The sequence below is a fragment of the Podarcis cretensis genome (assembly GCF_951804945.1).
Source record: "Podarcis cretensis genome assembly, chromosome: 6".
Taxonomy (NCBI): Eukaryota; Metazoa; Chordata; class Lepidosauria; order Squamata; family Lacertidae; genus Podarcis; species Podarcis cretensis.
This window is the reverse complement of record NC_137175.1, coordinates 46,032,125-46,059,190: the sequence shown is the minus strand read 5'-3', so window position 1 is coordinate 46,059,190 and position 27,066 is coordinate 46,032,125. Positions and strand designations below refer to the sequence as shown.

The 27,066-nt window shown below is 43.9% G+C and overlaps 1 protein-coding gene and 1 long non-coding RNA gene across 6 annotated transcripts in view; both read left to right on the top strand.

The window, feature by feature from the left end:
- Positions 1–724, top strand: part of LOC307218575 — a 34,883-nt gene extending 34,159 nt beyond the window's left edge. The window contains exon 3 of the long non-coding RNA XR_013840012.1: positions 623–724. This is a non-coding gene — a long non-coding RNA (uncharacterized lncRNA). The remainder of the gene's footprint in view (positions 1–622) is intronic.
- A 2,328-nt stretch (positions 725–3,052) lies between these two features.
- The window catches only part of SCUBE3 (signal peptide, CUB domain and EGF like domain containing 3), a 109,166-nt gene continuing 85,152 nt past the window's right edge, over positions 3,053–27,066 (top strand). For 3 of the 5 annotated variants that reach the window (XM_079980856.1, XM_079980855.1, XM_079980853.1), the window contains exon 1: positions 3,055–3,576. In XM_079980856.1, coding sequence (XP_079836982.1) covers positions 3,405–3,576 — 172 coding nt within the window. In that variant the 5' untranslated portion in view covers positions 3,055–3,404. Of the gene's footprint in view, positions 3,577–27,066 lie in introns of all 5 variants that reach the window. The other 2 variants (XM_079980857.1, XM_079980854.1) reach the window with 2 other exon arrangements.

Here is a 27,066-nt window from a genome sequence, read left to right as displayed (position 1 = left end):
TTCCAAACGTTTCATGTTGGTGACACACTTTTTAGACATGCATCATTTTGAGACACAGTAATTCAGCTTTGCATTATTTCACGACACGATAATTCAATTCTACTAGCAAACTGGACGTTAAACTAGCCCCTTTCCAGCCCCGGGAGGAGCGTGAGGAGTGTTTGTGTGACACAACTACACACTGCAGCCAACACACTAATGTGTCACGACACACAGTTTGGAAAACTCTGTTCTATGTTGTCTTGTGTGTGACATTTCTGACCTCCCCTTTACTAATTCTCTCTTCTTAACATGAGTATTGCCGTAATTGCTGGTAGTTGTCACAGAAATAGTTCAAAGTAGGGGTTAGGATCATTTGCACGAATTGGGATAGGGCTGCATTGGGGACCTGCATTGACATGATATGGTTCTTGGACCTTACATTTGACACCTCCGATTTAGATGCGTCATCTTTTTTTCCGTTTGTTTTTCAAGTGCAAAACTTCACATTGGCTAGATATTTTTAAAAGAACTCTTTCCCACTTTCTGCCTTGCGTGAGCAAGCTTGAAACTATTAATTTGTAATAGTAGGACAGAAGTTCAAAGGCCACTTTAGCAATAACTACTACATATTTCATGACAGGGACCATGATGTCATCTCTTGGGCACTGCTTACCAGGACTCTGCATGCCAGATAAGCTTTCGCAGGGAGAAATCCACCCAGTAAGCCAGATAGAGGAGGAGGTAAGTTACATTAACGTATGTGTCTTATAGTTAAAACTGCCACTTTTATTTTGAAACTTTCCAAATCTCTTTAATCGTGACCAACTGAAATGTTGACTCACCTCAAAAAGGATACTGCAGAGTTGGAAAAGATTCAGGAAAAGGCAACCAAAATGATCAAAGGGATGGAGGGCAACTTCCCTGTGAGTAAAAGGTTGAAGCATTGGGGAGTTTTTAGTTTAGAGAAAAGGTGAGGGAGAGGAGACGTGATCGGAGTTTATAAAATGATGCATGGCATAGAGAAAGCAGATGGTGAAAACTTTTTCTCCTTCTCTCATAACGTTAGTACGCCAGTGAAGTTGTGTGTTGGAAGATTCAAGACAGGTAAAAGAAAGTACTTCTTCACACAGTTAAACTGTGGCACATGCTCCCACAGGAGGCAGTGGTGGCCACTAACTTGGGTAGCTTTAAAAGAGGCTTGGGCAAATTCATGGAGGACAAGGTTAGCATCAGTTACTAGCTGCTATGGCTATGCTCTGCCTTCCATGGTCAGAGACAACATCTGAATACTAGATCCTGGAACCCAAAGGAGAAGGAAATGCTCTTGTGTCCTGTTTGTGAGTTTCCCAGAGGCATCTGGTTGGCCACTGTGAGAAGATGCTTCACCAAATGGACCATTGGCCTGATCAAACAGATTTTTCTTATGTTTTTTTGTCACAAAATAGTGAGCAAGCTTTTGAGTTCACCAGGCTGAATGTTAAGCAAAGCGTTGAGTGGAGTGAGAAACACACAGCAAGGACACATTTCACTCATGACTGCCCACTGGTGTGTTCCAGCTAGGAAAAACATGGCATGAAACCATACGTGTGTGCAGACCCTTGTATACCAGCCACACACACAGGTTGCTTCTGGGTTGTATTTTTTTTTTTGGGGGGGGGGGGGGAGAGGATTCAGTTCCATAGTGGAAATGTAGGTTTGCACAATTAAAGTGCCCTGTTGCCCTGATGGAACAAATCCATTAACACACACACACTTTTGTGGTTCAGAAAGTGATGGAGAAATCCACTGAAAGGTGGATGAACAAATGATTAATGGGGAGATGTATAACCCAGTGCAAGCAAACGGAAGCTCATTGTCCTATAGCCACCCTACATAGAAATTAGAATGCTCAATAAAGACTGGATATAGCCTAACTTCCACATAAGCTTTGTGCAAGCAAATCAAGATGAATGCTCAAGGAGCAGGTCTGGAGAAGCCCACAGAAAAAGCAGATCTGGACAGGCCTGTGAGTTCAGTCCTGATACTGCAGACAAATTCCTGGGCTGAACATCTACTCAAAGGCAAACAATGTTTCTTGCTCCTAAAAGCATGTCGTGTCCCCCATCACCACCACACACACCATTTCCCACCTGGCTTCACTTGGTGGATCTCCCAGTTCAGGTAGATCCCACAAGCCTGAAGTCTGCCCAACTCTGCTAGAGCATTTCTTTGTGGGAAATAGACCACCGGTTGCTCCCGGACTTTCCTGTATGTAACTCTTGGGCTCCAAGACAGCAATGATCGTTCTTTAAAAACAATAGTAACAAATCGTTTGACTAATGAGGGATTGCAAATCAAGGCCGGTCCAGAAGGACGCACACGGAATGGGATGGTGACCTTCCTTCAGGAGGGAAGTCGCCCCCCCCCCGGGGGGGGTATTCCTGGAGGAGTTTAGTAGAACGTGGCAAAGACTCTTTGTCGAGCGTTTCTGTTTTGTTTTTTAAAAATTATTTCTGCCTCCTCGCAATCCCACCCTTCCCCCTCCGCTTAGCCGTATAGGGGGGGAGAGAGCGAGAGAGCCCAAGGCTCTTTGATCTGGAGTTTGCATTGATCCGAGAGCACGTCTCTTGCCTTCAGCCTAGGCACACCAAAAAAGTAAAAAGAGAGAGAGAGAAGGGGGGTGGGTGACTAAAGTGTTGCAGGTCATGGCATCTGCAAGCTGGTTTCTCGCCCCCTCCTCTCCTTCCCTTCTTAATTCTCTTTTCTGAGCACAATCCCCCTTTCTCATGCCCCTCCCCTCTTTCCTCCCGAGCCGGGCAAAGTAGGGGGAAGAGCCTGCGAAGGGAGCTTGTTGGGTCTGGAGCTCGCACGGGAGTTTGCATTGATCCATTGATTGCACATGGTCTCTCGCCTGACCTCCTTGCTCCCAGGGAAGCGGTCTCCATGGCTACTGGCCCGACTCCCCCAGTGGCAGACTGTAAATTCCTGCAGGCAGAGCTGAGCGCAGCCCGGGCGGGTGGGAGGGAGTGAGGCAGGAGCAGCAGCAGGAGAAGGCAAATAGAAAGAAAGGGAGAGGGAGAGAGAGAGAAAGGGGTGGGGGGAAAGGGCGTTGCTTGGATGGACCTTTCACAGGTCCCCAGCACTAGAGAGCAAGGCACTCTCTCCCCCTCTTTAACCAAACTGGAGCTGGCTGGGATTCCTTCTTCCAAAAGGAAGCAGCTGAAGGGAGAAGGACGATCAAGTCCTCTTAAAAAAGATACCGCGGCGGGTCTGCCTTCCTACTGAAAGTAGCATCAGGGAAACCCAACGGAATCCTGAGCAGATTTGGCCATCCTTTTCTCCTAAAGCGCTTTCTCCAGTATACACCACCAGCAAAGAGTAGACCTCTCTCTCTCTCTCTCTCTCTCTCTCTCTCTCTCTCTCTTTCTTGGCTTAAAGTTTGCATGCGCTCAGTGCGTTGTTTGAAAGCATCAGAGAAGACCCCCCCCTCTCTTTTCCTGGCCCGACCTTTCTGCATATACAAGCCAATTGTAATGGGGGCCCTGGAGATTGTTGGATTGTACACGCTTTCCTTTCTCCTGTACTCTGGCAACACCATGGCTAAAGCCAGTCAAGGTAAGAAGAATCTCTCTCTCTCCCCCCCCCTCCTATTACCCCAACTGTGTATGTATGCATCGTCCCCCGATTTTTAACCCTTTAGTCAGCCAGTGAGATTGGCAAGCATCAGCAAAATACCTAATTTGATGCAGACCTTTTACTGCCACCCATTAAACTTTTTTTAGTAGCTGTGTTTTGTCGGAGATTCTGTTAAAATTGCTGTTTGGTTGTGGGGGTGGATATTGTAAAAAGTTTCACTCCTCCCATGAGCTAGAAAGGAGGAGATCGTTATCTGTAACCCCTTCCCTGGTTCCTCTTATCTGTTGTGGGATCAATAATGGTTTTAGAAATAATTACCTGTGAAATATTGATGAGACATGCACGTGCGTGATTATCTTTGTTGAATCCAATGAGTTATTGTACGCTGCGCATATATAGCTTGAGAGCTAGACACAGATATTTGGAGCAAAGAGACATATTTTGCATGTGTCTACCTGCAAGTTGCCTGATTACTTTGTAGTCTTTCCTCATGAAAAAAGCAGATGCACACATGGACAATTATATAGCCTATCTCTTTATAGTTTTCCTTTTGCTATAATAGTAGCATATCACCTCCAGATGAAATGGATGGAACAGCATGTGATGGAAGTAGGGGAATGATCTGGAGATGTTTTAAAGGACTCCACCATATAAGTATTACGTGATATGACAATATATTAGCCATGTGGCTTGTACCTATTCCCTTTCTCCTAAAAAGTTTTTTTTTTTTTGAGGGGGAAGCACTCTCAAGGTTACTGTGACATATCTTTAGAAGTATATATTTTTTAATAATGAAAGCAAACACACAATAGATGATAAAGGAAGCCAGACTGGAAAAGTAGAAGAATGTGTTCTTTATAGAGGACAAAATAAAAACAATAAAGAGAGGACCTGGCTTCATGTAAAGCTGTATGCTTTTAGCTTAAAAAGGAATGCTCAGGCTTTCCTCTCCTCTCTTGATTATCTTTGGTTCATACATTGCTTTCATACCCTTATCACAATATTTATTTATTAAGGCCTTTTGGTTTCAAATTCCATTGAAGCCCTGGCCAGATTTATGCTAAAATAGCAAAGCAAAATTCCATCCTGTAGAGACTTGACGGATACCTTCAGGGGAAGAAGGGGAGGAGAACATGATGTGGAGCTGGGCTAGATTCTTGGTTGGTTAAAAATGAGCAGGTTAAAAACAGCCACTGCCTCAGTTTCCAGTAGAAGAGATCTGAAATGACATTTCAGTGCAACAATGCTGACTTACATTAGTACAAAGTTACTAACCTATCTAAATCAATATCAATAACTTAAACTTCTTATACATAGCGTGTATTTTTGTGATACTTTAAGTTGTCTGTTGTTGTTTCTGTTTTCTGTACACTGCTTAGAGATATACTTAATATATTAAGTAGTATAAAAAACAAATAATAATAATAAAAGTCAATACATTGGCTGGGGATCCTGACCATTTTTCTTTCTTATTTTTTTTTAAATTATTCCTGATGTATTGAGGTCATTCTATTTCAAAATACCCAGAACAGTAGCTCATCTTGCAAGACGTGTACATTGATTATGTTGCTAGCACACTTGCTGCTGTTCATGAGAACGATATTTTCTTGGGGAGGAGTGAGCAATAGTCACACACAAAAAGTTTGAACTTGAGGCACTTTGCCCTCTCCGTTCTTCTGGAAACCGTTGTGATTATGAATCAAAATGGCACGCTTTTCCTAAACCCTCAAAAGAAGGAGAGATCCAAGTGTGGTGCATGCACACTGCCTTTCCAGTGTCGCCAAATGTTGGCAGTAGAGAGCAACTGGTGGGATTGGGAGTGAAGCTGACAGCACAATCCTATATATGTCCGCTCATAAGTGAGTCTCGTTCGAGTGCAATGGGACTTACTCACAGGTAAGTGGGTCTAGGATTTCAGCCTAAAGGAACCATGCTGTTTGCATCTCTGTGGTCCGAGGCCAAAACAAGGGTGAACTCAAGCAGAGGTGCTGCAGTGGCTGGTTCCAGAGATTGCTCCATACTGCCCTGTTGCTCTGCTTAGAGATCTGCAGGCTGGAGCAATGCTTCTGAGCATGTGTGACCTACTGGATCAGAAACTGAGGATCAACCAGATTGATGCCCATCCATGCCGCTGCAGTTTGCCTACCCTGCTTGCAGTGGTACCTGCATTTGGATATGCAGCCCTGCGGATCTCTGTGCGCAGATCTCTTAGCTGAATGGGGTGAGAGTGTATGGATGTTGTGGATGTGGGGAGGCAGGGGGGAAAAGAAGCAACATTTCCTTCTCTTTGCTCTGTCTCTTTTTCTTCCAGTTCCACAACTTTCTGTATGTGAGATCCACCCTTAAGATTTAAAACTTAAAGAACATGATTAATTTAGAGTAAAAAAGGAGGTAAGAAAAAAGGTGTCAGGGGAAAAAAGTGGATTACACTTGAGCTGAATAATATACTTAGGAAGCATGTTTATTTTTTTCTACCTACATTGTTGTGCAACAGCTGGGCACTGTGGCTCTTACGAAAGGTTTGCCCACTACCTTCAAGAATTAGAGAGTGGGGGCCCCAGGGCCACACCTGGCCTCATGCAGATTGCTGGCTCCATGGCTCAAAAGAGGATATGGAAGAAGCAGTGCCTCTGGCTATGAAACGTGGCGGCTATGAAACTTTGAGGGGTGGGGTGGGGAAGAGGCTGGTCTATCCCTCACCCTCCGACCATCAAATTGGCCCTCATCCATTGCTGAGCAGGCTTTCAAATTATAAATCTGTGCAGCTTCCACCTGTCTACTGCCCAGTCACAGCATTGCTGTAGGCATTGCAGCTATATGTTACAGGGTTTGTCTACATTTTAATAAACAATCTAAAACAACAATGATTCTTGCATTTGTTTGGCTCACTGATTTATTTGGAATATTAGACTGCTCCTTGCTGACATTCTTAATAACATTATGAATTTCCCACTGGTTGTTTAGTCTGAAAGAAACAGCTTTATTTCAATCATTCTCCAGCACTCTTTCAAGAGAAGCCAGGGGATACAAGAATGGTTGGATCGCTACTAAACTTGCTGGGTCAGTTTTGGAATGGTGGGCAGAATTATATAAACCCACGTAATCTGGATTTCATAAACAGACAACAAAAGATGGTAACAAAGAATTGTAAGTGTTGAATGTCCAGCACATTCTGTTTCCATTTCATAAACTTGGAGGCAAAGTGCTCAGAAAGTGGAATTTTGTGTGGCTGTTCACAGATGTAGAAAAGCAGAAGGACTGGCTAAAAGATGAGGCAGTGCTTCAGCCTCGTGGCCAGAAAAATCTGAAAAATGTTTGGGGGTGTTTTTTTCATGCTTAATGTGCAAACTTTGACAATTCAAATAGGTTGCAATTGAACCCAAACTGACAAATCATGTATACTGGCACTCCTTTGCAGTAAGTGGATTTTATCTTACTAGGCCAGGCTTCATCTGGAAGTGAGTATAGTGATGATAACATTTCTACTAACATTGGAGTCGATATGCTTTGGCAAACATGGATGGGGAGAAATATATCATGTTCATGGTTTCTGTTGTTTACATCAGTGAAGCCTGCCAGCGGAGTTTTGCCTTTGTGGGAGGCTCATCTATCAAATCCTCTCTGTTCTGAAAGTAGGGCCACTTGGGCAGATTTTTGCCCAGCATTCTCTCTGATGACAGACTTAGAACACACCCACCAGGTTCTTGTGATGTTCTGATACCTGTCAACCCATCTTCTGGGAATGACTAATTCAGATAGTTAGAAGTTTGCTTCTAACATTGTGGTGTTAAGGTAGTGGATGGGGATGGATGACTCGCTTCATATCTGGAATACCCATCCATTACAGCTCACCACCTGATCACCATTTTGTCTCCCTTATTGGGCTAGGCTGGATCCCGTTTTATCTTTGTGAAAATAGGCAGTGGTAAGATACACAACTAATTCAACTCAGTGTTTATCTTCTCAAAGCATTCTGCTCCTTTAGATCTTCTTCAAATCAGGAAGTCCAGTGACAACCTCCCTGTGTTCAGAAACAGATAACAATGCATTGGGTTAACCCTTTGGCCCAGAGTTCAAAAAGAACATTTTCTGCTAACAATTTTTAAATGCACCTTTGTACATGCTAGTTAGCATATAAATCCTTCTGGTGCCAAAAGCAGTGAAGCTAAATGAGATTTTGGAAGATCTAGTGAGAATTAGATATGGTAAGCCAATAACTCAAATAAATTGTTAATGCACTGTTAAAATCATTAATTTGGCTATGCTAAAATCTTAATATTCCTGTGGATTGTGTTTCAATGGAATTGAAGGGACTCTGCCTCCCATTACAATTTATACCTTCCCAGAGGCAATGGTGCAGAGTATGATTATGAGAAGGCTGATGCAGAGCATTGATGGATTTGGGAGATAATGGGTTGGGTTCTTTTAAAGTCAGAAAGCACCTGCAGGGCCTCAAACAAGGGATTTTTTAAAGAATATAATTCACTTGATTGCAGATACATCATGATCTACTCCTCCCCCCCTCCCATCTCACCACCTCTTACTGTAACTCATGGCTAGGCAAACTAAGGCCCGGGGGCCGGATCCAGCCGAATCGCCTTCTTACTCCGGCCCGCAGACGGTCCAGGAATTAGCGTTTTTACACGAGTAGAATGTGTCCTTTTATTTTAAATGCATCTCTGGGTTATTTGTGGGGCATAGGAATTTGTTCTTTTCTTTTTTTTTTGAAATATAGTCTGCCCCGCCACAAGTTCTGAGGGACAGTGGACCGGCCCCCTGCTGAAAAAGTTTGCTGACCCCTGCTGTAACCTCTCTCCCCCCACATCCCCTTTATCTCCTCCTCCTGCTTATTCACTCAGAAAATCATATGGGATGATGATAGTCTTCCGCACCCCTGAAATATAAAACCGTAAACATTTCAACATGAAGCAGTTCAAAGAAGAACTTTGATTGAAGACGTCTAACGTGTCTGTACTTAGATTTGACAGGGGGAGGGGGCTGGGAAAGGGGCTGAAAGTCTTTTTTTGCAACACCGAAATGTTCAGACACCTCGAATCATCCTTTCCTGAGGGGCATTACTGTCTCCCAAGTGTAAGGGTTATATTGTTTTAACTACCACCACCACACAAAAAAAAGAGGCACACTGGAGTAATCTACATAGGAAAATATTCCAGAATAATTTTAACCTTCGTTTTCAAAGTTATAAGTCCCCAGAGAGGCTTAGGAGAAGCTTACGATGATGGTAAATAAAGTGTACTCTGTCTGCACAATCTTAAAACTAGCCTCAGTGTGCTGGCTTCTCTTCAGCTTACGCTGCAAACATCATGGGCTTCTTTTCCATCCTCGAGCTCTTGCAACTCTCGCTTTATCCAACTGAGTGTTAATACGTTAAGGATAGTTTTAATTAGTTAAAAACAGCATGCAGAAAAGTGCTGGTTTCTATCTTTGCGGAGGTGGGGGTGGAGAGAAGGTAGCTTATTAGCTTTTATGATTAATGGGTCATCAATTTATGTAGAAATTTAATGATGCAAGACCCTAGCTGTAAGTTAGCATGTTAATGGCTGCCCCCCCCCATATGCAGACTTAAGTATATGCAGTAATCACTAATGCTAATGTTTTTCCAGGATCGATCATAGCAGAGGTGCCAGAGGTGTGAGGGTGATTCGGAGGGCCTGGCTTCACACTTGCGACACTACATGCATGCATGGTGCAGAGAAGCTTGGGGGTGCTAAACATGGCAGTAGTGCAGCTTCATTGGTTGGCAGCACCTCTTGCAGGTCCTCCTGCTGCCACCACCAGCTAGGACCTGCTTCCCTTCTCCTTCCCCTCTGTGGCAGAAGGAGGAGTAGGAGAAGGAGTTGGCCACTTAAGCCTCCCCAAAATATTGAGGGGTCAAAAGGTTTGGGCCCCCAGGAGTTGGCATCCCTGGACCATAGAAAAACAGTTTGAGGCCTTTCTTAGGCATCTTAGGGAAGACAACAGTAATTTAACACAATATGTGAAGGAAATATAAGTTTTAGGGAGGTATTTGATTTTGCACAGCCCCAGTTTGTCAGTGTTAAATCAGAGGACTACAATCTATTGTAAAAAGCAGCAAGAGACACAGGACGCTTCCAGACATTTTTCAGGGGGGATTTAGTCATATATAAGGACATTCATGTTCCACGATTATAGTTGATTGGAAGGTCTTGTGCCACAAACCTACTTCCTCCAAAGAGCAGCCGTTTTGTGATAAGGAAAATGAGAAGAAAATGCACTCGAAAATGGGAGAAAACACTTGGTCTTGATGCAATGTCATCTAACCCCTTTGCAAACAAATCGGGATGAATCCACAAACAGGTTGTCTGGAAGCCCCCAGGGAGTAGACAGCAAGTTTTGAACACAGAAAGTTCTGTCAGATGCTTCATTTTTAATATTTGGCCCCAGCAGACCTCAGGAGAGTTCAGAACCTGCTCCTCTCTGTTCCCGTGACTTTATCAGTTCAAACTGACTTTATCAGGTCCAAGAAAGCAGTGGGAGCTTCATTTAATGACTGGTTATTCAGAGGAATGCAGATGAGAGTGGAATTAGCTCACTGAGTCCTCTTAATGGTAGGAAAAAACTATACATCACATATTTTATGAACTTCAAAGACATGCCAACCATATAATGCTGTCTCATGATTTATGTTTACAAGGTCTGCTATCTTAGTGTAATCATACAGTATAATTACTTTTCCTTGCTTAATGTGCCTAACAAGAAGCAAGGCATGTATCAACACAATGCATTATGATTCAGCCTTTCAGCAAAATGCTCCATTTATGAATGTGGACAGGACACCTTTGGGGAGAATCATATGTTGGGGACTTGTATGGATCAGTTAATTATGTACTGGGCTTTGGTCTGTTTTCTGAGCCTTTGTTTCACTGTTCTGTAGGTGGAGTTATGGCGCTCCATTGTGTGGATGATACTTATTTAGTGGACCCACCTTCTCTCCCATGAACTTGGAACCTTGCAGACTTCTCACATTTTATGTTTTCTTCTGTCTAAATCAGCAAACTGGTTTGAGCAAGCCCTCCAAACAGTGGTTTCCAATCCTGGTTTGGAGGGCTCATCCAAACCATAGTCTGCTGGTCCAGACAAAACACCCAAGTGTGTTTTGAGTCTTTAATACACTGAGTAATGTATTACGAGGGGAGAAGAGAGTGCTTGAGCCACATGGTACAGCGAGGTAATTTTAATCCCAGGACTTAATGGTTTTATTGGTGCGGCGGCAAAGGCTTTGGATAGCCATGTTCAGTTGTGAAATTAATATTTTTCCCACCACTACTCCATGCTTTATAACTGCTTCAGCAGTCCTGATGTGTTAGAGCAGAAAACAGGTTGCCACAGCCCTGTTAAAAAGAAATAATCTGAGCATGCGCAGTTTCACATTTTAAACTCAAATCATAGCCCAGTCATGGCTACAGGAATACGTGGGGCTGGCTTCTGCTATCCTGATGCTAAACACATTTACTTTGGAATAAGCACAATATAAAGTACAAATAATAAAATGAGTACTGTACTTGTAACTATGTACATGCCTGGCTGGTTGCCCCTTAAGTTTTTTATAGTAGGAAATGACACCCCTGAGGTCCAGCCTACCTGTAGCACTGCTTCAGCCCTCAGTGTATTTGGTCAGTTGTCTGAATGCTTTCGATGTGTCAAGCATGGTTTGGAGGACAGAGTTGCTTCGTTTGGCACTCACCACTGAACATTGCTAATAGAAAGAAGGGTACGATTAAATGACTACCTAAATCAGGGGTAGGCAACCTAAGGCCCGTGGACTGGATGCGACCCAATTACCTTCTCTCTCTCTTTTTTCCATTTTTTTAATTGATTTTCCAAAATTTTAAACAAACATACATCTTAACTGTACTTAATCCAATCTTAGTGACATTGTTAAATGACTTCCTCGAATCCTGCTGGCTGAGTTTCATTGTATATCATTGTAACAATTTTCCAAAACCAATTTTCTCATAAAATTAACTTAGTCACTTATCATCTTTCTTCCTTTTCATTTTAACTTTAAACATACTGTTCTTTAACATTACATATTTAAATCCTAAGCCTATCTGGTATTTGCAAATTTTTCCAATTAAGTTATCTTAGCATATTTAACTAAATAGTCTTTGAATTTCATCCAATCGTCCTGGTACTCCTCCTCCTCCTGGTCGTGGACTCTTCCAGTCAGGTCGGCTAGCTCCGAAAAGTCCATCATCTTCATCTGCCATTGGCCCAATCACCTTCTCAATCCGACCCGCAGACGGTCTGGGAATCAGCATGTTTTTACATGAGTAGACTGTGTCCTTTTATTTAAAATGCATCTCTGGGTTATTTGTGGGGCATAGGAATTTGTTCATTTCCCCCCCTCCAAAATATAGTCCAGCACACCACATGGTCTGAGGGACGGTGGACCGGCCCATGGCTGAAAAAGGTTGCTGACCCCTGACCTAGATATATGTTTTGGCTGTTGTGATTCCCTATTCCCATTTGGTAAGGGGGGCAAAAAGACTATCCCCAGCCAGTACGGCCAATGGTTGGAAAAAGCTGGAATGTAGGGGACTAGCTGTTGTATATACAGATGATTCTACTGAAAATCTGCCACAGAATGCCAGGTTCTTTGTGGATGCCCCACAAATGCCTCCTCCAGCTCTTTCAAGCCATCTTAGGAGGGAGACGAGAGTTCCAGCATTTCTGACACCCCTTTTCATCTTCTTCCAGACAAAGCAATGTGTTGTCTTCCGACCAGGCTCCTTAAGTGCAATACAAATTGCCTTAGCTCCTTCGTCTTCTCCCTTGCTGTTCTCTGAGCTAAACAAACTGTACCACAGTGTCTGAGGTGGTTATTAGTGCGCTGGTAAAGAAAAAAAGGGGGGGGGCTGCTGAAGTTATAAAGCTTTAATTTGGCCTTAACTCAAGTGGAAACTCTGCAAGACTGCCAACAGCTACACATACACATTCACTAAATATATATTTTTAAATCCTGTTAATGTACATTATATTAAATTAAATAATAAAAGTTGCTTTTAAATCCTATGAAGTTCTTTGGGACTGAAGAAAATAATGATTTTTTGTTTGTTTAATTTTCTATTTTTATTAGCTGCCCAGTTCCCATCTCTCTCTCCCCCCCCCCCCCCCGACTTTACAATAATTGACTAGAACTTTAAACATAAAACACAGGAATTAAATACCTGGAGGGAAAGTAGTGTGTCCGTATGCAAATTCTAGGTATTTCATACTCATTTAAGAGAGTTAACAAGCATGTGAAGTGGGATAATTCTTTTCTGTCTGCCTATGTAAAGAAAATAATATATAAATCCTGCCTTGGCGGGGGACAGTCACTGGTAGCATGAACTGGGGTTCCTCCAGTTTCATCATAGGTGAAGCAACTTGACCACTCCTCTAGAAACATCCCTCTTAAACTGCTAACAAGAAGGACCAAATAATTTTACTCTTCTGCAGAAGTGTTTGTTTAATATGGCCATGTATATAGTATTATAATAATCTGTGTGGGGGTAATATTGTGTGTGTTTGTAATGTTGTAAGTAGGCAACATTTGGATTAGAGAAGCCAAGGGCCAGAGACTTAATGGGAGAATATCAATGACTTCTGGTCATGGTAGGTATATGCTGAGTTGCTGTGCCCCTAAAAACCAATTGCTGAGGAACAGCGGCAGTGAGCAATTATTATCCTCTGTGTGTGCTCCCAGGGGAACCCAGTTTGCCAGCCTGAGAGACACCATGATGAACTAGATAGGTTTTTGGTCCTCTTCTGTTTTTAGTGGGCATTCACATGTGTGAATGCATATCCCCCCTTTCTTTCTACTTCAGTAATCTGGTTTGAGAGCAAGGGTGGGGGACCTCCAGCTCCAGGACCAAATGTGGCCCCCTAGGCCTCTCTGTCTGGCCCTTGGGGACTCTCCCTGGGCTGCATCCATTGCTGATTCTGTTCTGTGTTCTCCTTGAGTGCTTTTGCCTAGCTCCACCCACTTTTGCCTCTGCCCCTACCTACCAGCGACATGCATCCCCAGAAAGTTACCGTACCTGTGAGGGATTGAAGAAGGTTGTGTTACCTGAGATACAGTGCTGTCAGCACTGGAAAGCAGAGGGCCAATTGACGCAACTTGGGGCAGATCCAAACCATACATTCAAAGCACATCCAACACACTTATAAAACACATGACTTCCCCCCAAAGAATCCTGGGAAGTGTAGTCCGCCCCCCCGGGAACTACAGGTTCCAGTACTGTAACAAACTACAGCCCCCAAGATTGTTTGGGGGAAGTAATGCACTTCGAAAGTGCTTTAAAAGTGTGGTGTGGATCTGCCTCAAGTTGGTATGTTGTGAGTATGGATTGAGTGGATCCGATCCATGGAGTATTCAGCACTTGCAGAAGCGGTTGTGTGATTGCTTCAGCATATTGCTGAACCTGCTGCTCTCAACCCATATTCATTTTGTGACTGCTTAGCTGACAAATCACTTAACTGCTTTAGCTTGTGCCAAATTGTTGTTGGATCCATTCAATTAATGCACATTTTTAGCACTACGAGTTTGAGCCCTTAGTAGCAGTAGCAGCATAGCTACTGCAGCCCAATAATTTTAGTCACACAACCACCTCCTAAGAAATCGTTACCTCACAGAAGGGAACAGGATCTTCAGGGCAAGGGCTGTGGGTGTAGAGCGCTGGTTGAATAATAAGTTCAGAATTCTTCCCGAAGGTAAGAACAGCAGTGTAATCACATGCAACAGAAAAGAAAAGTGCAGTGGGAGCCACCAAATAAAAATTTTAAAAACTGTTTGTTGAAACTTCCTTGTATGAGCTTCCAGTGTGCTTTACAAGGGCATCCACTGAGCTCATATCACATGTGAGAAGGCCTGTTTCAATTGGCAGTACACAGGGGCAGAACTAGGCTTTATTTCACCCAGATCAAAGACCGAGTTTGGCACTCCCAAATGCACATTTGCGCACGCACACACCGGCTAAAAACCTCAATGGCGCCCCTCTGGAGGGTTCACCCGAGGCAAAGAACCCAACTTAAACCCTCCCCCTGCCCTGTAGCTATGACACTGCAGTACATACATAGGTAAAGATCAGATTATGAACAATTGCAAATTGAGCAATATATGCAGCCATCGGTATAGTGGCCACTTAAACCATAGTCACAAAGATAGGACTGTCATAGATAAGCTAGTCATGTGTGGTGGCGCCACATATAATTGCAATGATTTCAATGATGTGCCAAGTCAAATTAATCTCTCTCCAGACTTGCTGTGGCCCAATTGAAATTACTGCTGCTGTTTGAGGAATCTCTTAGCGTAAAAAGCTTAACATGTGATTGCAGCTCGTGTGCATGGCTACAGGGAAGGAACCTTTGACGTCTATTTTTTTTTAAAAAAACCCATAGAATTTCTCCAGTTACAGAGATGGTCCATCTCACCAGGGTGCTGTTGCACACTCCCTGGCTAACAACAACCCTGTTGATGTGTTAAATGTCCTAAATAAAGTGCCCCATTCTTCTTCTTTTTTTAAGAGAACTTCACAGCCATACAAGTATATAGTCCAGGACTGGTGTGCTGTAATTTTATTTGCTTGGTGTTACACTTGTTTTCCTAGTTTTTAGACTCCTAGTTTTATTCATATTGGGATGGCTGTATGTTTAAAGTACACAGAGTTCCAGAGAGTCTCTGTCCTAAGTTTGGTTTTCCAAAGGCAGCCAAGGTAGGAAGGATCAAGTGGGGAAAAGAACATTTCTTCCACTTAGGTAACTCATTCCACAAATGAACACTCCATTGATTTTTTTGGGGTGTGTATGTGTGTCAAATGTAGTTCTAGGTTTCTATCATCATCAAAAACATTGCATTTTAAGTACTCAGTGACCCAAGGTACAAATGCCACTGAGAAAGTATTTTTACTGCAGTACTACTATGACTCAGTACACTAAGACAAAACCTAGAGCCACCCTACCTTTGACACAGCGGAGATAACTGTTGAAGTTTGGTGTTCAGTCAAGATAAGCACAAACCTTGTAGCATCCTGATGAAATAATAATAAGACATACCACAAGGACTGCCTCTGCCTATATGAACTGACCCAGACCTTGTGATCATCACCTGGGGCCCTTCTTTGTGTGCCTCCTCTGCAAAAGGTCGGGAGGAATGGGCCTTTTCTGCAGTGCCTCCCCACTTGTGGAATACTCTCCCCAGAGAGGCTTGCCTGGTGCCTTGGTTTCATATACCGTACTTTTCGCTCCATTGGACGCAGTTTTTCCCCTCCAAAAACTGAGGGGAAATGTGTGTGCGTCCTATGGAGCGAATGCAGGCTTCGGCAGGGAGAGGCTGCACGGGGCTATGGCTTCTTTAGCTCCATGCAGCCTCTCCCGGCAGGGATGGATTGCGCGGGGCTAAAGAGGAAGCCAAAGCAGCCAGCGGGATCCATCCTGCTCGCTGCCTTGGCTTGTTCCATAGCTGTACGCAACCCCTCCGGCAGGGAGAGGCTGCACGGGGCTATGGCTTCTTTAGCTCCACGCAGCCTCTCCTGGCAGGGAGACATTGCGCGGGGCTAAAGAGGAAGCCAAAGCAGCCAGCGGGATCCATCCCGTTCGCTGCCTTGGCTTGTTCCATAGCCGCGCGCAACCCCTCCGACAGGGAGAGGTTGTGCGCAGCCTGTACGCTGCTCTTTGGGGCTGGGGGGGGGGAAAAGATTTTTTAAAATTGATTTCCCCATCTAAAAACTAGGTGCGCCCTATGGTCTGGTGCGCCCTATGGTGCGAAAAATATGGTACTTAGGCACCAGGCAAAAGCATTCCTCTTCTCCCAGGCCTCTGGGTAATTGAATAAATCTATGAACTTTAAAACTTTTCTGGGGGGCTGGGAGTGTTAGTGTTTTGGTTTTTTGATGTATTTTTGTGGTTTTTGTGTTTGTGTTTTTGTGTAAAACATCCCGTGATGCAGCTGTAGTATGCCAGAGAGAGGAAAGGCCCCTTTGCAAGGTGGCCAGAGGGCTTTCTGCCCCATCGCAATATTGATGTTGGAGGAGTGGTTCTCCTTCTCTCAGCCCAGTGGAGGGGAGAAGGGGAGGAGAACCAGTTTCTCTGCTCTTCAGACACCAGCCTCTGAAGAACAGGGAGAGCAGTTTTTCTCTGAAGAGCAGCTAAGCTATTTGGATGTCTGAGGGTCTGGTAGTTTGCCATGGATTGCAATATCCTACTAGCTTTGCAGTTGCAAGCCTTGGAAGTTGCCAACAAATCAGAAGAGCCTGTGAAATCCAGTTGTTAACACATAAACTTAGCTTTTGGGGGGAATAGATGCTCATGACTTTTATAACGTTTCCCTTAACGTTTCCCTTAGCCAATGTCCCTAGAAGTCCCTAGAATATAGAAACATAGTCATATTGGAAGCAGCCTGATACTGAGTCATCTACCTCAGTATTTTTAAAGCTGACTGGCGTTACGGTTTCACACATGGGACATCTCTAGCCCTATGTTGGGGATTAAACCCAAAACCTTCTGCTGCAAGACAGATACTCTAGCCCTAAACTACAGCCCTCCTTGGTCAGAATGGCACAGCAGTTATGCTTACTGCCCTCTATGGCCCTTCAAAAGAGAAGGAAAAGGTTACCCAAAGTTAAATATTCCTTTGCAGACGGATGCAATGCCAAATTATTAAGGCCAGCCGATTCCAGGACTTCTGTCTTTGCTGAATTGCCCTTTGAATGTGAAGCAATTTAAATGCATCTTGGCAAGCCCCTGCAGTGAGATCAGGCTTGCTGTTGCCCAGGGCTCTGGTACCTGCACCTAGAATTACTCAGCACCAGCGGTGATTTGCTGGGGGACAAGTTGCTATTGTTTATGCCAAGGCCTTTGCCAAAGTCTGCAGAAGCCCTAAATCTGATTTGGGCCAGAAAATGGAGCCTGTGGCTACATGTGGGCAGCAGCAACCGCTTTGAAGCGGAAGGAAAGGGTTAGGGGGTGCTGCATATCCTGCTGTGAGCATTTAGTATTTAACTTATGAACCCTCAACCACAGCCTCACTCGTGGGTAACTGGCCTAATATCTCCAAGGGTCTGGAGCCGCTCCCATTTTGTGGCACGCTCTCTATGAACCCCTAGTCTCATTTAGGAAAATGTGGTCACAGAGTTTTCTGTATGGTCTTGTTTGGAAGGCTGGGTTTTATTCCCAGGAGTTAGAAAATATGACTCAAAGTAGAATTTACTTTCTTGAGGGCTGTTGCCATTTCCCCCCCTCATCCGTTTTATTTGCACACATTTTAAATGTGAAAAATGATGTCATTGCAGGTGTGTCGGGTATATCTCTGTGTGCATTGGTTGCATGTATATGTAGATTTGAATAGAAGCAAGCTTCTTACACCAGAATGTTTCAGAGGAAGAGAGAAGTCTTATTATTTTACTATGAGTTGCCAGTATCCCAGATCCATAAATCTGGAAAGCATAATTGGGTCTCCTGCAAAGCAGATACAAGCGGACATTGCCAAATGATGTTTAATGTAACATGTAGTTTTGGACTACAGGCTTAGATCCCAAGTAGTGTTAAGTCTCTCATTCTATTAGTGCAGTGATTTACCTGTGCAGAACTGAGCTCCCCGCCTCTCCCTTTCCCGCACTTCTGAATCTGTTCTGTGGTTTCTCCCAACCCTCCAAAGCAGATTTGGGGAGGGTATGGGTGGAGGTGGTGAAGGGTGGCAAGTCCCATTGCACAAGGGTAAATCCTTGCACTAATGGAATAAGGACTAGGACTGCTTTGTCAGAGGTCATGGCTATCTGTTCTCTCATGAATGAGGAATTTGTGCTTTGCAATACATTAGGCCTAACAATGGAAAACTAATAAATGACTTGTACCATTTCCTTCAGCACCTTCTGGTGCTACCCTCTTTGTCTTTTCTGACTGGGGGCTGAGTTTCCCTCAACTACCATCTTGCTCACTCTGAAAACTTGGTTGGTAGTGGGGTGAATTAATAATACAGACCCCACCCTTTGATGCAAAAACATTTCCAATGTGGCTTACAAAACTTTTGATATGCACATGGCTGTGCTCATACACACGTGGCTCTCTTATTCCGTAGTGAGCACACTGCACATTCTGGGTCCTATGTACATCTCTGTGCTAAACACAGCACTACACTGTGCCAGTCATGCAAAGAAATCTGCTGTGTGGTGGTGTTTCTAAGTTTGTAGTTTAAGAAAGGACCCCACTCTCCCGAGCACACACAATTATTCAGATACATACAATTAGTTCTACTTCAAATAAAAGTGTATTTCCATATGTCCCTGTGAGTTTCTGGTGGTCTGTATCCAAGTTCTTTTGTAGTTTCATAGGAAGTAAAGCTAAACCAAGTTTTATAAAACTTTGTATTGTTTCTTTGGATTCGAACTTTCTTAGCTAGCTTTTCCATTAATATCAAGTCCCATATGTGTATAAACCACATTTCAGACAAATCAGTGTTTAGAGTTCTCCATTGTCGATCAATTGCAAGGTGTGTTGCCATCATGAGGTAAGTTATGAGGTACTTCTGGGTGACTCCCTGGGCACCTGCTGATTAAATGGAAAGAAGAACAGTCTTTGGGTCTGTTTGAGCGTTGGTAAGTTCTGTTTCCCAAAAAACATAACCCAAAAGTCTGTATACTCGGGCAGGATCACCAGTCTACTGCTGTGATCGGCGATCTGCATGTCCCATGGATGCCCACAAGAGGGCATTTGCTTGGGACAAACCCAGGTTTAAAGAAACAGGCCTGTCACATCTAATTTTAAGTCGCTGGGATTTAAGTGCAGTTTTTTTCAGTTCTACCATAATCTTCCTACAACTTGTAACATTTTAGTTGGCCTTCATAAAATCATTATCCTAATGTGGTTTTTGGTATCCCCCTCCCCCCAGGTATGTTACCCAGGTGCCCAGTCTTGTTGGTGCCCCAATCTTTCCCCTTCCCTACTTGACTCCTTTAGCTTCATTCTACAAGTGAGGGTGCGAAGCATGAGGCATTGACAAGCACAACAGAGGGAGCAAACAGTGGCATAAGCCATCCATCCATCCTCATTAATAGGAGACAGACTTGCTCTCACTGTCTGGGAGGAGTAAGAGCTCTGGATGTATGCAAATGCCTCTGTTCACTCATTGTGAACACACACTGCAATTGGACCACCAGATAGCCCTGTTGAGAAAGAAGCAGAACACCTCCATCTGTAATTAACAGCTATTTGCATTATTTAAGGATAGGATTCTCAGTCTCCATTTTGCACTGAGAAAACTGTTGCCACTCCACAGCCAATAGAACTACACAGCTCATGATGCTACCTCAGCAAACATCATACCACTCTACCTGGTTGTTAAAAACAACACCATCCATCCTCCTCTTGGCTAGCTGACATCAACACTAACAAAATTAACTTTTCAGTTGCACATTAACCCTCTCTGCTGTTGTACTTCCAACACCTCAGTGTAAGGATGAACAAGCTCATTAAAGTCTGGCTTATCTCAGGTCTCAGAGATAGCATTCAGGGGAAGATTATGTGTGCCTTCTCAGGGCTCTTAGGATTTCAGGTCAAGTCTAGAACACATCAGTTTTGAGTGTTGATAATTGCACGTTTTAGCCCGTATAGTTTTACAACCTAAGTACTGATCCAGGAAATGCAATAAAGGAAACTAAAATAAATCCCTACTTCAGCATCACTTGTGAAAACAGCCTTCCTTGATTTAAAGAAGCTGAGATTTTCATTCGGTGATTAGTTTTGGCTTTCGTATATGTGGTGAAATAAGGAAACTTGGCAATGCCAAGCGTCACCCCATGCCAGTTTAGCAATCTAGTCATGTTATCAGGCCAAATTACAATAGCACAATGCTCCTTTACCACAAGACAAGGAAGTGAGGCTCTCAACAAAAAGTTGGATTCAGTTTTCCTCTCCCTGTTGTAAATCTTTTCATGTCTCCTGTGGTTTGGGTCAGATTGTAATTCTTGATTGATGACCCAGGGATGTGGTGGTTACCCTGGGCTGTGGTTAATGTAAAATAACAAATATGAATACATTGTGTAAATGTTTATATAGCACATATGTATGTACTGCCTTGCTGATGCAAATTTAAGCTTCCTAGTAAAACATACTGGAAATATGAGAATAATAGTGGGGGGGGAGTGCATTATTACATGTAGGGGTTTCTCCTGCTTGATATGTGACCTTTTTCATAGCATACAGCAGTTTACGGAAGCTATTTTTGCAGCTCTTCCTAGTGCAAAAAGTCAAACCTTGAACTGTGCTCTGGGTTCCTCGTGTTGGACAATAGGCTTGCCTTTTAACATCTAGTGAAGTTTGTTCTTGCAGTGACTATTCCTGCCTGCAGGGGTGAGGGACCAATTCTAATGGTCCACCCCCAGACACTGATGCGCTCCGATGGGTTTCTTCTGATGGCTCTGGATGGACTTCCCAATGTATCGAGACCCTGGTGGTGGAGAGGGTTGTGATAGAACAACTGCAGGTGTTTCCAGGTGACACTGATTACCTAGATCCACTCCAGTCTGGGTTCTGGATTGTTTTTAGGAATGAATCCACCTCTGTTGCTCTGGTGGAGGACCTTTATTCAGAGAGAGGGTCAGGGAGAGTGAAACCTAGTCTCTCAGTAGCTTTCAGTATCATGGACCTTGGTTTCCTCCTGGACCAGCATTAAGGATGGGTATCAGAAACACTGTATTGGAGTAGGTCTATTTCCCACCTGCATGGTCGTGTCCAGGAAGTAGCCTTGGGGGAGTGCACTTTGGTTCCCTGGCACTTGTGCTACGTTCCACAGGGCACTATTTTGTCCCCAATGCTCTTTAACATCTACATGGAGCTGTTGCCATTAGGATTTTTGGACCATGATGTTGTTAGTATGCTGAAAACATGTGGCTCCATATCGTCTGAATCTGGGAAGCCTGTATTAGCAGTATAATTGGTGCTAGATGGGTGCCGGAATGCGGTGGTGGACTGTATGAGGGTCAATAAACTGAATTTGAATTTTGGGAGGACAGATGCTTTTTGGGTAGAATAACAGAAGTGTAGATTTGGAAGGGACCATGAGGGTCATCTAGTCCAACACCCAGCAATGTAGTAATCTCAACTAAAGCATCCATGGCAGATGACCATTCAACCTCTGCTTGAAAATCTCCAGTGAAGGAAAGTAGGTGGCCGCCAAGTCTGGATGATAGGCCAATTGCCTGTTTTGCTTTGTTCTGTTCTGGTATGCCAGCTGTAGCTATATTTGGAGCAGGATAGCCAGACTGCTTTAGTCCACGTGTTGGGAACCTTGAGACTGGATTACTGCAATGCATTGGATGTGGGGGCTGCCCTTGAGCCCGGTCTGGAAACTCCAGTTAGTGTGGATTGCAGTGGCTGGACTGCTGATGAGGGCATGTGACATCTCTGCTTAAAAAAACTGCATTGGCTGCTCATATGCTACTGGGCTAGGTTCAAAGTTTCTCTATTAATGTACAAATCTCTGAACAAGTTGGGTCCAAGGTGCCTTAAGGACCACCTGAGCCTAGGGGCAGCACAACCCGTTTTGCTGCCTGAGGCAAAATGAGAATGTGCTGCTGCACTATCCAGGTAAGGGAATCTGTGGTGAAAGTGTGTCAGTGCCCACAAAGCCGTGGTGGCTTCCAGCGAGATCTCGCAATATTCTAATGAGATCTCACAAGACCTTGCCAGAAATTGGCACTGCTGCTGGCACTGCTTCTCCACTGATGAGTGCCTGTGGGGATGACACTTCTTCAACTTCTGTCATCCAAGGTGGCTGCTTCGCCCCACCTCATGCTGGCCCTGCCTGAGCCCTTATATCCCAGCTTGAGCAGTGAGATCTTCTCAAGGGGCACCTTTAATTGTCCCCCATGATTCAGAAACTCATTTGGCTTCAATGAGAAGTCCGGCCTTTAGTATCTCTGGTCCCAAGCTGTGGAATACTCTTCCAGAAGAGTATTGGCAGGCATCTTTGCAACTGATTTTCCAGACATCTCTTGAAGACCATTTTATGCCAATGTTAATATTATTATTAGTATATATTTAGCTATACCCTGCCTTTTTCCCTGACGGACTCAAGGCAAAATTACAGATTAAAACAAGTACCTCTAAAAACATAGAAAAAGCAATTATTAAAATGCAGTTAAGCATTGAGAATTGAAACTATATACTTATATAAAATCTGTTTAAAAACATATCAACGATTACAACAAAAATAGTACAGCACCAGCCCCTTAATTAAAAGCAGTCAATTCCTAAAAGCCTGTTGGAACACGAAACTCTTCATCTGCCAGCGGAAGGACAACAAGGAGGAAGCCACTCCAGCTTCTCTAGGCAGGGAGTTCCAAAGTCTGGGAGCAGCCACCAAGAAGGCCCTCTCCTGTGTTCCCACCAAGTGTGCCCGGTGGGACTGAAACACACTTCCCTCCCCCAAATCTCCAAACCTGGGCACGTTTGCATGAGAGAATACGGTCTTTCAGATAGCTTGGACTTAAGCCATATAGGGCAGGGGTCCTCAAACTACGGTACGCAGGCCAGATCTGGCCTGCCAGGGTCCTGAACCCAGCCCACATGGCAATTGCAGAACCCGCCGCTGTCTAAGGTGAAAGGAAGTATGGTGTCCCGTGCATGAGCGTGACCTTAAGCCTTATTGCAAGCAGTATCAGCAACATGGGAGAAGTTGTGAAGCCGGAAGCAGCAGAGGTGGCGGGAGAGCTCAGGACTGTTAATTGTGCAAAGGCAGCCCCAGGGGTCTCCAATGACCTGGCTCCAATCACGGGTATGGCAAAGGCGCGGGAGCCAAAGCAAGCTGCCTGCGCAGTGGCAACGACCTACCCCAGCCTGGGGCTGCACCCGCTCGCGTTCAGCTGCCCGTGGGAAGCCACTACCTCTGCCGACCCTGCCGTGGTCAACTCCGGGAGCAAGGAGCGCCATCCCGCCCTGCGGGTGAGAGAGTGTGGCGGTGGCAGCAGATTCCCTCCCAGCACCAGCGAGGAAGTAAGTGCTCTGACTGCTGACATGTACGTGAGGCTGAGCATCACAGCAGCTTATCCACTTTGGGTGTGTGTGTGAGTGAGAGAGAGGGAGAGAGAATCATGTTTATCCATCTTTAATTTAGCTATCTGTAGGCAGCTGCCCCCCTCCTCCTAAATCAAGTAAATCAATAAAAATATTAATCCTGCCTCCCCAACATGAAGCCTCCCCTCCCTTCCATAAATCCTGGCTATGTCCATGTAGCTATCCCTCCCTTGAAAATACAATTTCTTCCTGTTCAGTCCATCCCTACAGCAATGATGTTCATGATATAAAATATATGAGCAGTGTGCATAGGAATTCGTTCATATTTTTTTCAAACTAAAGTGGTACCTCTGGATGCGAATGGGATCCATTCCAGAGCCCCGTTCGCATCCTGAAGCGAACGTAAGACGCGTCTGTGTGTGTGCGGGTCTTGTTTTGCTGCTTCTGCACATGTGCATAATGTCATTTTGAGCGTCTGCCCAAGCACGAGCAGCGAAACCCGGAAGTAACGCGTCCGTTACTTTCGGGTCGCTGCGGAGCGCAACCCGAAAATATTTAAGCTGAAGCGTATTCATCCTGAGGTATGACTGTATAGTCCGGCCCCCAACAGTGTCTGAGGGACAGTGAACTGGCCCCCCGTTTTAAAAGTTTGAGGACCCTTGATGTAGGGCTTTATAGGTGAAACCCAGCACTTGTGCCCAGAAACAGATGGATGGGCAGTGGAGCTGTTCTAGCAAGGAAGCCATATGTTCCCTATAACCAGCTCCAGTCAACAATCCAGTTGTTTAAACTTTTTCAAGATGAACTAGTCAGTTTTATTATAATTTTTTAATTTTGTATTGTATTTTATGTTTATTGTGCCTGCATATTTTGTTGTACACTGCCTCAATATTTTATATGAAGGGGAGGTCTTTAAGTAAGCTTATCAATCAATCAAGCAAGCAAGCAATCAAAATCCTGCCAAACAATAGAAATTCAACCTGTGAAGATTTCCTGGGAACATCTTCCCTGTGGCTCACCTGTTGATTTTCTGTTCGCTATGCAGCTTTTTAAATTTTAGGAACTCTGCCAGAGATGGTAACCCTACAGAAGTGAACAAAAGAGGCCATTATAATATTTGGGGCTGCTTTTCTTTATACAACAAGCAATGAAACCCAGCCCCTACACAAGTGCTTCCTGAATAAATAGACCATGGGTTGGAACACATCCCCAAACACAAGATCAGCTGTTTAGGTAAATCTGGGCAATTGTTGCATTGGTTTTAGAATGTAAGTTGTACTGCTCTTTGAGGATTATGGTGAGAAAACTTGCACGTTCTTCCCTACCAGTGTATTTCAGGCTGATCTCTTTTCCACCCATTGAAATTGATCTCTCACTTCTGCTTTTCCTCAGATTAGTTTCATCTTCTCTGAGGTTTTCCAGTGGCTACTAAACCAATATTTTCAAGAGTCAAAGATGGGAGGTAGAACAAAAACTATCCGAATCAGTTTTCCTGCAACTCAATGAAATAAGCTTTATAAAATCTGAGTTTATAGATCAAAACAGAGCACCTTGTGAAATTTCACATTTTGCTAAATGTGAGCAGTTTGGTAGCTAAGAATGAGCTCATATACATAGCCAATTTCAGAAAGCCAGATGCAACATAACTGTTGGATAAACTGGACTTGGGAGAGGATGAGGAAGGGTTTAAGTTTGTCTTTGCATTTCCTAAGACCTGGTGCCAGCTGGAGACTGGCAGACTCCTTTTAGTTGTCTTCTATTGGGTAAAATGATTTTATTTTTGGTTAAAATACACACTGTGTAGTTTGGAATCTCATGATGCACACACATAGGTAAAGCCAGAAATAATAACTTTGGCTGGGAATATAGCCAAAGTTATTATGTCTGGCTTATGATGGCAACAGATCAGGGGGAAATGAGGAGGACAGGGGTAAATTCTTCCCCATTCCCTTTTAGCACAGGGGGACGGACGGATGGACCTTTCACCTTCCAGATGTTGTTGGAATCCAACTTCTGTGAGCTCCCAGCCAGCATAGCCAATGGTGAAAGGTGATAGAAGTTGCAGCCCAACAACTTTTGGAGCTTCACAGGTTCCTCTCCCCTGTCCTGCAGATTCAGGTGTCTGTTTTTGTTGTTGTTAAGTAATTATTTAGGATCTGGCTTTTTTCACACACTCTCATACTTTTTGAGAAACATAAAACTGTGGTGTCCTGTCCAGATGTCCTGTTTCCTGCAGCACCAAATACGAATTGCAAGTGTAACAGTAATCACAGGTGAAACACTGCAAACAGAATTCAGTCAGAACTGAGATGAAATATACAGTGGTACCTCGGGTTACATACGCTTCAGGTTACATACGCTTCAGGTTACAGACTCCACTAACCCAGAAATAGTGCTTCAGGTTAAGAACTTTGCTTCAGGATGAGAACAGAAATCGTGCTTTGGCGGCGCAGCAGCAGGAGGAGGCCCCATTAGCTAAAGTGTTGCTTCAGGTTAAGAACAGGTTCAGGTTAGGTACGGACCTCCGGAACGAATTAAGTACTTAACCCGAGCTGCCACTGTAATGGAATATTACATGACCTAAGAAGATGCATGTTTTGAAATAGTCTCCCTTTCTTTATTTCACATATTTATGAAGAGTTCTGAACTTGTTATTCCTCTGCAGCATCCTATCGGGCAAGTCCAGACCTGTTTAACTTCAGCACCAGATCATGTACCTTTTGACTATTCTCTGGGCCTTAAGACCTAAAGCGTTGAACACTCCACCAACAATGCCTGGATTACAACCAGTAGAGGAAAAGCTGTAAAGGCTGTCATTGACAGAGCTTTATTCAAGATTCAGGCATGACCCAAATCTGACCATTTACCAACTGAACCACATCCTGAGCCAAGCCAGAGCTTATAGTTGTTATTAATCATGTTATTTCCTGAAGGACCTGAGAACAAGAGTTAGTCACTGTACTGTTGAGGCTTGGAAGGAGCCAGGTGAGCAATCTTAGTAACAATGCTCGGTAGAAGGAAGCCAAAAATTATTCACTTAGAAGAGGCCACAGTCATCTGCACTCACCACTAACTATGTCTCCTGCTGGCTTTGTAGATTCACAGAATTGTAGTGCTGAAAGAGGCACAAAGGCCATCCAGTTCAGCTCCATGCAAGGAAGTGGAATCCTCTATACCAGATCACTCTGTGATGGAAGAATATAATGTAAATTATAGGGTTCTACAAGCAGAGCAGAAAGAGTCATAGTGAACCTTGCCAATAGTATATGCGGCATAAGGAATACGTTTAACAAGACAAAAGCTGCATTCCTCTTGCTGAGAATCTTGCCATTGATTCCCTTATTTGAATACTATTAATTGCATATCATATTTATATTTATTACATGCGAACTGCGTCTATTAAACTCAGTGGATTTAGATATGCCTAATTACTGCTAA